Source organism: Etheostoma cragini, chromosome 6, assembly GCF_013103735.1.
Source record: "Etheostoma cragini isolate CJK2018 chromosome 6, CSU_Ecrag_1.0, whole genome shotgun sequence".
In the NCBI taxonomy this organism is placed as follows: domain Eukaryota; kingdom Metazoa; phylum Chordata; class Actinopteri; order Perciformes; family Percidae; genus Etheostoma; species Etheostoma cragini.
This window is the reverse complement of record NC_048412.1, coordinates 7,196,643-7,207,255: the sequence shown is the minus strand read 5'-3', so window position 1 is coordinate 7,207,255 and position 10,613 is coordinate 7,196,643. Positions and strand designations below refer to the sequence as shown.

Here is a 10,613-nt window from a genome sequence, read left to right as displayed (position 1 = left end):
AAAGAAGCATCAACACATAACATACTCCAGTGCTGACATGGTGCTGTGGAGATATCTGGCTATGGGCTAGGATGAGATCTGCCTATGCGAGACAAATAAATACTTCATAACAAAATACAGTTGAAATTGTATGTAAAGGCCTAATTTTCACAAATAAACACTTTTACACCCACAGGTGAAGGATTTGTCAACGTGTAGTGCTAAGCCATAAGATGGCTTCACGTGTGTATCATATATAATTACTAACCATAATTAAAGTCCTTAAGTGTCCTAAACTTAAAGTCCTAAACTGTCCTAAAGTGATAGAAATGTAAACTGCTGCTGCAATTGTTGACCAATGCATTCATAAACACTCAAAAATGCATGCAACACAATCAGTTAGGCTCCTTTAGCTCAGCCACAAGACAGGCAAAGTGTTTCTAGTGTAAGCCTGCCGTAGCCTCACTGTGAGCACATGTGTGCGTGTGTGCGCGAGTGTGCGTGTGCGTGTGAGGCTCCCAGGAGCAGATAGACTCTGCAGGAAGCTCTCAGTCATGACTGGGTGAGCCGTGAGACAGAAGCAGGGCGCGGAGCTGCCTGCAACACCTCCTCTAACTTCAACCAACAAGCCGTGGCTCCATCTGCTATTTATTATGTATGTATCTACCTTCATTTGATGGCTTTGAAATATAAGGAACAGGCTTTGGTGGAGAAGAAAAGGCAGTTAGACTGGATTATATATGTGGATGAAATTAAGTTCTTTTGGAGAATTTAAAGCTCGTTGGACTTCTGGTGCCAGTCAGCTGGTCCCTGACGCGTATTTGCAATGAATTCTTGGGAATTCTTGTGATTGAATTTGGAATACCTGGTGTAATTGCGCCCAGAGCCACAGCCTCCCGCTGTTATGGAAAACCTCACCATGAATAACGTGACTGTGGAGAATGACACGGTGCTGCAGGACAATCACACCCTGGGGATTTGGACTGACCTCACAATTGAATACAAAGTGGTCAGCGTATTTTTGGTGTCCCTCATATGCGGCTTGGGGATTGTGGGGAATGTGATGGTCATACTGGTGGTCCTGACCACCAAACACATGCGAAATCCCACTAACTGTTATCTGGTGAGCCTGGCCGCGGCTGACCTGATGGTCCTGACGGCCGCCGGGCTGCCAAACATCACCGACGCCCTGCACGGTCAGTGGGCGTACGGATACGTGGGCTGCCTGGGGATCACTTACTTCCAGTACCTGGGAATAAACGCGTCCTCCTGCTCCATCACAGCCTTCACCGTGGAGCGCTACATCGCCATCTGCCACCCCATCAAAGCGCAATTCCTGTGCACTTTATCCAGGGCGAAGAAAATCATCATGCTGGTCTGGGCGCTCACGTCCGTCTACTGCGTCATGTGGCTCTTTCTGTCCGACACCGAAAAGTTGGTGTATGACAACGTGGTTCTGCTCAGCTGCGCCTACAAGGTGTCCCGGAGTTACTACCTGCCCATTTACTTTACAGATTTCACGGTGTTTTACGTGCTGCCTCTCATGCTGGCCACGGTTCTGTACGGACTCATCGCCCGGATACTTTTCCTCAACCCGCTGCCTTCAGACCCCATGGGCAGCACCCAGAAGTGGAGGAAGGAGACGGGTCAGGGAGGGAGGATGGTCAGCAGCTGCTCCTCCAGCAGCACCACGGCCGCGTCCCGCAGACAGGTGGGACACGTTCTGCTCCCTAACGTTAGCATTCAGTGGTGGGAGAAGTATTTAGATGCTTTACAAGGAGCATACTAACACCACACTGTAAAAAATACTCTCTTACGCGTAAAAATCCTGCAATGAAAATGTCACTTAAATAAAGGTCTATGAGTATAATCTGGAAAAGGAATTAAAAGTAAAAGTACTCAATGCAGAAAAATACTCACATTTTAGAAACTGGAAACAATCTAAACCTGAATATTGTTGGGTAGTGTAATTTATAATAAAACATTTCACATTTACAAACTACATGTGTTTTGTGGGCAAACAGCTTAATGTGTAAAATAACTAGTAATTAAAGTTGTCAGATTAATGTAGGGGAATGGAAGTCAAATGTGGCATGAAAAGAAAAGACTCAACTAAAATACAAGTACCTCAAATTTGTACTTCAGTATAGAAGACCTACTTGAGGAAAGGTACTTTATTACATGACACAGCTGGTTACAGTAGATGCAGTAGATCATTGACTGATGATTGTGTTTGTGCAGATAGAAAGTGTCCAGTTGGACCACAGGCTGATTTAATTTCCTCCAATCAGAATCAAGTTTGAGTAATGCCACTCAATCCCTTCATACCTAGTCAGAGAGATCCACAAGAATATGCCGTATCCTGTATATTATATTATATTGAAAAAGGTAATTTAACAAGAAATTGGGAGGATAATAATGTTAATATTAAAGAAAGTGGAACAATGCATCGGCCACAGGCTCCGTTACAGCTGACACACACACTGGGGCACATCTAATAAACATATGACAGTAAGGCTAGGAAGTGGGAACCTGTTTCCTCTATAAGCCACAAACTGCACATTTGATGAAGGTGATACAAAACAGAAATAAGCATAAAACATTATTATAACAGCATATTGAAACATTTAATAACACTGTGCACTATTATAAAACGACAATGAAAAGTCTCCTATAGGTGCTCTAAGCGATGTTGGGTGACGTAACATCTTGTTGACGTTCAAAGTGTTTTTAAACTAAATGAGACAAGCTCGCCCCTCCCTCCTCCTCATCCCGTCCCCTCCCCCTCCCTTCTGTGCTTCCGTGCACTATTTTTTACAGCGTGTTCTGGGGACAAGCTGCTAGCAGATAGTGGGGATATTTTTTTACAGTGTGTTCTGGGGACAGGCAGCTAGCGGATAGTGAGGAGATGTTTTTTACAGTGTTTTCTGGGGACAGGCAGCTAGCGGATAGTGAGGAGATGTTTTTTACAGTGTGTTCTGGGGACAGCAGCTAGCAGATAGTGAGGAGATGTTTTTTACAGTGTGTTCTGGGGACATGCAGCTAGCAGATAGTGAGGAGATGTTTTTTACAGTGTGTTCTGGGGACAGGCAGCTAGCAGATAGTGAGGAGATGTTTTTTACAGTGTGTTCTGGGGACAGGCAGCTAGCAGATAGTGAGGAGATGTTTGCTGTAACAAATGCTGTAGCCTAAAATACACGTGACATTGCTTAGAGCACCCTTGATAGATGTATTTTGGAGGGTTTTGCTGCCTTAAAAAGTGAAGTCAAGCGTACATGAAAAACCATCTTTAGCCCAGCTGGAGTCTCTGACCTAAACAACCCAAACAGAAGATCTGTAGTGGACTTCTGAAATAAGTCGTCAGTTAAACTAAATCATGTTCATCAGGGCTTGTTATAAGTAAATCACATTTGATTAGTAGGAGTCATGAATTATTCACATCATAAAATAATTATAAGTATGTTTATGGAGCTGTTAAAGAGGGATCTTCACAACATTAAGGTTAACACCAGACAACGAGTGTATCTATAAATGAATAGAATTTGCATTTTCTATTCAAAATTGTTCGCTAGAACAACAACAACAACAACAACTGATCCCAAGCACCCCTACATACTCACTTTATATGAGTACACAGTGCATCAAAGCACTGCATGCACTCCTCTATTTTCACATTAAATCTAGCAAAGAGCACCTAGGGACTCAATTTTTCCCTTTTTAGTCCAGTGGAACAGAATAGATCGCCTTTTTTTTAAAGCTCTGAAGCACAAATTCATAAAGCTGCCCGCAGAAAACAACTGACAAAAGTGATAAGACACAAGGGTTTTGTAGTTTTTTATGTTAATGGATGCTTTCTTTATAAGAGCTCAAGGCGCGGCCACTTTTTGAATTACCTTGCTCAGCAGTGTATGTGTGTGTGTGTGTGTGTGTGTGTGCGTGCGTGCGTGCGTGCGTGTGTTTATGTACATGCTTAAGAAAAATCCATTCAGGCTCATCACGGGTGTAGTAAACTCAAACCATCCATCATCTTTCCTCTGTGAAAAAGAAAAAAAAAAAAAAAAAAAAGAAACACACACTGCAAGTAGTTCCTACTTTGTTCAAATTAAAACACACACAGGCAGATAGAGCTTGAAGTTAGTTTATCAGATGACAGGAAGAAGCCTTCCTGGAATGACAGTGGGTGTGGTACCCAGAGGGAACACCACCCTCTATTAGATTGTCTAATCAGTTAACCCCAACTCAAATAGGCTTGGGATTTTTTCTCAATCGGCATGGCTTGTATTTATCTTTTGACTGACACACACACAAACACACAATCACATGTCTCCCCGGACACAATTCCTACCATGTATGTTACTGAATTACCTGAAGGTCAAGAAGAAATGAGCATCCATGATTAAGTCTTTTGCTCACTGATGACACTTGGCAGTGTCCCTATCCAATCCAATTGTGTCACTTGAGTGCAGCGAAGATGACACAGCATAAATATGGATAGAGTGTAATGGCCCTCGTGTTTTACATCGGCATTATTGTCTCGAAAATGATATTAACAAATCCAAGCTTTGTTGAATTTCGCATACAAATCAGTCTTCAGGTTAGACATTTATAACAGCATCTGAATAAAAAATGAGTATTTTTTGAGATCTGCAAAAGTAATGTTTTAAGTTTTTTCCAAGAAATAGCTTAGTTTGTTAAAAGCCATATTTTCACCTGGACGCTGTGCCACTAATGGTGGAAAACCTACCAGCTTACCTGACTAAACAGCAGTTATCTCTCTTAAATGTCATGGATACTGTTTTTGCATTCATCTTTAAGTTGTGAAAGACATTTATGAGCCACTTCCAAATCACAATTCATGCTAGATTGTTGATAAATGTTATTTAAATTACTTTATTGTGGACAATGAAGATTTTTAAGAGTTAAAATAAATTGATATATATATATATATACATTATTATTATTATTATTATTATTATTATTATTATTTTGTTGATGAGGATGAGAGCAACTGACAAAGTAATTGACAGCCCCAGACAGGACAGAAAGGAATAATAAGTGAGCATGTGTGTGAGGATTGATTGCAGATTAACACTACTTAGCATGCGAAAGTAGTCTTCCTGCCTGAACTTGTGCTATAGCTACATTATTGATTTTTGTTATAAACTAATTCTTTGATGACCAAATTAAGAAGTTCTACCAGGAAAGTGTCAGGAGGAGTAAGCATGGAGTGAAAATCTAGCAAAATCTGAGTTTAAATTGAGTGAAATCAGGATTATATATTTAGGAAAAGGCCAGAAAAACATTTGGACATGTCAAAAGACCAGCTGAAAATGACTGATGGCTGAATTCCATTTAGCTGTTTTTAGGCCTGGCTTCTTGGGAAACCATTTTTACTGTTGAGTACCTGTGCATGTAAAACATGCAATGTTTCTGTGATTTAGAGTGTGACACACCTTTTTTTTTAACACATGATTGAATTTTCTAAGGTGACCAAGATGCTGGCTGTGGTGGTGATCCTTTTCGCCTTACTATGGATGCCCTACCGGACCTTAGTGGTGGTCAACTCCTTCCTGGACAATGCCTACCTAGACATCTGGTTCCTGCTCTTCTGCCGTCTCTGCATCTACCTAAACAGCGCCATCAACCCGGTCATCTACAACGTCATGTCCCAGAAGTTCCGTGCCTCTTTTAAGAAGTTGTGTCAATGCGGCCCTCAGCGTGTGGAGAAACCAGCTTCTTACAGTGTGGCACTAAACTACACTGTCATCAAGGAGACATCCAATGGGGAAAGTCCTGACCACTTCACCACAGAAATGGATGAACTAAACATGCCGACAGATCAGTACTTACCCGACAGCATCCTGCCAAATGCCAAGAATATGCCGTTGACAGAGCATTCACTGCCAGGGAGTGGTGTTAAAGCCTGAGAAAAAACACACTTTTCCCCCTTAAGACAAGAGCGGAGACTCTGACAGCTGCAGTATGGATTCAGTCACCCATGGGCCATTTTGGAGAAGTGGTAATTTAATGTACATAGACCCTTCCGACTTAATGTCACCAAAGTGCTCTCTCTTGGAAAGGTTTCTTTTATTTGAAAAGTTTCCAAAAGCAAATTAGAATGCTATTTAATAAGCTGACCTTTAGCATTTTGCACAAAATGAGTGCAGGGGGCTTTTACAAATCTTGCTAAAATTCCCTGATACAGCAAGCTGAAACAAAATGAAAGCAAACTGCTTCCATCCACTCCCACTCCAGACAGAACCAAACACTAGAACATAGCACGTTTAAAGGCGGGAAGTTTCGGAAGTGGATCTCATGGGGCTGAGTGATATAGAAAAACATTTTCTCACAAAATGTATCAACATATTAATCAATATATTAATGAAGTAACTATTTTCCTTTTAGATCTTGAGATACCTAATTTACTATTTTCTTACTTCCTTGTTAAACTAAAATCCCTAATAGTAGTATTATTAGTACTAGTAGTAGTAGCAGAGTTGGGAAAAATGACCAAGAATTGTTTAATCTGCAGACAGAATATACAGTATGTTGAAATTATAAAGATAAATTATACATAAATAAATAAATAATATCCTCACTCTTGTCAGTCTAGCCCACCGTGTGAAATCTTTACAGCCATATGCTTATATCTTGGTTGAGTTAGGCTCATCATTTGAAATACATACAGTACATTACAGTTTGTTGTAGCTTTGCTACTTGTTCTTACGGTTGTGTCAAATTACTGGTGGGAGCTTGAGTGTTTGCACTCTGTGTGTGTCATCAGATGGTGATCCTCAAAGCGTTAGTGTGTAACCTTTTGTTATTATTGAACGTCTGTCACATCCAAGCCGTTGCCAAATATGCTGCTAAAAAGCGAACTAAGACTATCAGCTCCACAACTTTCCCCCGCAGGAGCTCAAGTGGAGATACTTTACCTTTTGTGAGGAATCCATCATGTTTTTTTAGTCCTCTGTGTTCTCTTTGGCTACTAGCAACTGTGTGGAGGAGGGGTGGGGGCGTGATCACGGATGGCTTGTATCATGTGGATGCGCCAACAGTGTTGTTGTCATTAGTTAGAATTTCTCATGGGGGCAACAGAAACTATGCACTCATAGCTTTAAGGTTTAAATAAGTTCCTGGTATTTCCCGTCATCCTGTTAACAGCCTTCATCACCTAGTGTCAGACTGTAAATTACATTAGACAAGCGTTGTTTGGGACTCTCATCAACTCTGTGACCTACCAGGGCACCAGGTAAAGCCACACCACCAAACATTACCTTGTTTCTCCCCAGCAGCTCTCTTTTATTCTGTATCAGCACAAACAGGTTTTCCCAAAGGAAGTGCGCTTTTGTCCAACTATCCAACCTCTGATAACAAAATAATAGCATGTGACGTGTTTAGCTGGGCTTATCTTTTGAAGGGGGCTGTCCTTTTCCAAAAGGCTACCATGTGACCAGTTTTTTTTTTTTGTGCTAAATTTGCGTAAGGGATTACAAGTTGAAATTCAGTAGTTTAAATTACTAATCCCATTACCGCTTTGTTACTTTGAGTACCTGGGTTTCTACTTGTTTTGATTCTTACCGGTAGTTTGATGGAGGCGGGATATGACTTTGGGCTTCTGTGCCTTCACCGTAGAGACTGGTCTGCTACAGTCTGTCTTGGTCCAGGCGCTGGAGGTGTGGGGAGGTAGATAGCCTCCACCTAAAGAAACGCCACTCCCGGTAAATCCAAAATTTATTGGGCTTAAATTGTTCACATAGCAAGAAAGTGTGGCCCAACAAATACTGATACTTGTTTGGTTCTCATCTTAGCATTTTCAAAATAGCGTTGACACAGAAATCTGTTTTCTTTTTCAATTAAATCAAGCGGACAGACGATAGTTTAGATAACCAACCTTCAGTTAGCGGCTGTATTCTGTAATTCTGCCCCTTGGTGATCCTAACCCTGTTAGCCCCAGCCTACCTGTTGGATCCATGTAATCAGAACCCAGGAATCAGAACCCTGGTGCTGGGTCTTACGCTGGACCTTGGTGAATTTTCTACAGCCACCAAATGTCTGGCAAATGTAACGTTTTTATTGTTGTTCCCTCACGCATGTATGTGATGTTTTTTATTGATACGTTAAAGCCTGATAGAGTCTATTCAGAAAGATTGGATATGGAGAAAACACTAACAGAATGGAGCATTAAGCCCTGTAATGTCAATATGGCTGTCGGCTGGCTGCATGTTCAACTACAACATCTCGTTTCCGTTTTCTACACATGTTAAACACATAAAATGTAATGTGTGGGTGCGGAGGCTTCTAAGTGCAGACAAAGTCAATAACGGTCTGAGCTAAGTATCAGAAGTAATGAGTGATGTAAATAATTCATTGTAACGCTAACTGATGGTTGCAGGGGTAAACACACTCTGCAGCCTGAAGTTACGCCCTCGACCCAAACTGAAACAATCAGAGATGTGTAGTTCTATTTCTGTCAATCACAGCTTTGTTTCTCCAGTCTATCTCTCTTCTTGTCTTTTTTTTTTTTTTATGAATCGGGAAGCCAAAAGCAAGTCCTAAATTGACTTTCACACACAGAGAAAGGTTCTCCCCTTGTCCTAAAATGGTCATAAATTGATACGAGAGTTTCAGAATCAAAGTCAGAAAAATTATTGCCACTATGCTTTGGTGACAGGTGCATACATCAACAAATAAAAATAAGATATTAAAAATTGAATACAAAATAAACAAAATAAAATTGGAAATAATTGTTGGAAGACAAAAGAGGCTGAATTGCTTAAAATATCCTTGTTTTATGAATGAAGCCTGAATAAAGTTTTATGAAAACAGTCCCCAGAACTTCATTGGGACCCTAGTCTCAAAGAAAAGAGAACTGCCTAACATTAGTCAGGAATGCTAACTTTAAGACATTTTGTCTCAAAATGCCAGTTTTTTTATCTTATTTTAACTAGATGGTGGACTTAAATCCTGAACAGTGAAACAATTATATAACTTAAAATTAGTTAAATTCACTTGAATCAAACAGGATGACAAAACTACTACTACTTTTAAGGGTAAAATACTGTTTTTGAGCATCACAAGCTTATTATGAGACACCAAACTTCCTTAACCTAGTAAAATATAGCTAAAAATGGGTTTTCCCAGCTAAATTCAAGATCACTCTTTATCTGTAAGGCTTAGGTATAACGTCTTTTTTCAAGAAATCTTACCAAGAGAATTTTCACTTGTTTCATTTGCAGATTTGTTTCCTTAATACAAGCAAAACTATCTTTTTTTAAGCTTATTTTTAGAGTGGCCTTTTTCCAGTGTGCAGTTGAAACGCAACATGTTCCTCAGAAGGTTTATCGTTCCAGGGGGAAGGTCTCATTTTCTTAGTCTCTTTGTTTCTTAGTGTCTTTGTACCTCCCCACCAGAAACCATGTCATTCAAATGGATCCAAATGCAAAACCCTGTGAAATGTCATTCACGCTAGCAGAGAGAAAGCACAGACATGGAATTACATGCCCTTTTGAATAGGTCTAAGTCATAGAAAGGACAGACATTACAGATTCTTATTTAAACCTGCTGTGAACAATTTGCCCGTGGCATGAAGATTTCACTTTAGGAGGTTTTTTAAACATGTGCGTTCCCCCAGCCTGCCTATGCTCCCCCAGTGGCTACAAATTGAGATAGGTGTAAAACGTGCCATGTGTATCCCGCTCTGCCTTTGAGAAAATGAAAGCTCAGATACTCCGATCTGGAATCTTGCCCCTTATGAGGTCATAAGGCTATGCCTGCCCAGAGAATTTGGCCCACCCATGAGAGAGAGACATCATGGCTTTCAAAGGAGCAAAGTTGGTCACTGCCCCCCCTCCTCAAAAGCTCAGAAATGGCACGTACTGAGGAAAGCTCATTGTGGGACTGGCTCTGTAATTCTGCACCAAGGCTGAATTTTAGGAAAGAGACTTCAGATATGGTATTAGGGGACCACTAAGGTCTATATAAAAGAGACTTCAGATATGGTATTAGGGGACCACTAAGGTCTATATAAAAGAGACTTCAGATATGGTATTAGGGGACCACTAAGGTCTAAATAAAAGAGACTTCAGATATGGTATTTGTGGACCACTAAGGTCTATATGAAAGCATCCAACGAGCACCACATCATGGGACTTTTAAAACCTCCTGAGCTATAATTCTTTCTTCAGGGATTTTCATCCTAACAGACTCTGGTCACTGTGTGAAGACGAAAACTGTGGACTGGAAGGCCGGTGGCCAGTGTAGAATACTGAGGGAGAAATGTGTAACCCTGATGTGCAGACAGAGGCTGTTCATCCAAGGGTCAGATAACTGTTGTGACAGTAGTTCATTGAAATTGCCTGAAACTGCAGAGTGCAGCGTTTTTCTCAGATTAATCTGCTCAGCAAAACCCTCAGAGCAATGATGGAACGTGTAAATAGATTGCAACAAAGTGCCACACTTGAGTAGGTGCAATCAACAGTGTGTATATAGCTCACCCTGCTATTAAAAGAAGCCTTTTCTGTTTGTTTGAGCGACGTAAATGTATAAATTGAAGAGCACTCAGAGGGAATGGATACTGAGCGGACTAAATGAAAGAAATCTGTTTCACACTGAGCAGCAGGCTTTTATGTATA

General features: G+C 40.8%; 1 protein-coding gene across 1 annotated transcript; it reads left to right on the top strand.

Moving 5' to 3' along the window:
• Positions 1-511: 511 nt before the first annotated feature.
• On the top strand, positions 512-6,554 carry trhra (thyrotropin-releasing hormone receptor a). Its single transcript, XM_034874832.1, has 2 exons — positions 512-1,690; positions 5,466-6,554. Exons 1-2 carry the CDS (start codon positions 884-886, stop codon positions 5,904-5,906), a joined length of 1,248 nt encoding a protein of 415 aa, XP_034730723.1. The 5' UTR covers positions 512-883; the 3' UTR covers positions 5,907-6,554.
• Positions 6,555-10,613: the final 4,059 nt, after the last annotated feature.

Excerpts from the sequence above, each read along its gene's own strand:
- trhra (XM_034874832.1), top strand. The coding sequence starts at position 884 with ATGGAAAACCTCACCATGAATAACGTGACTGTGGAGAATGACACGGTG. Across the intron at positions 1,691-5,465 it reads CGGCCGCGTCCCGCAGACAG|GTGACCAAGATGCTGGCTGT; the intron begins GTGGGACACGTT and ends GAATTTTCTAAG.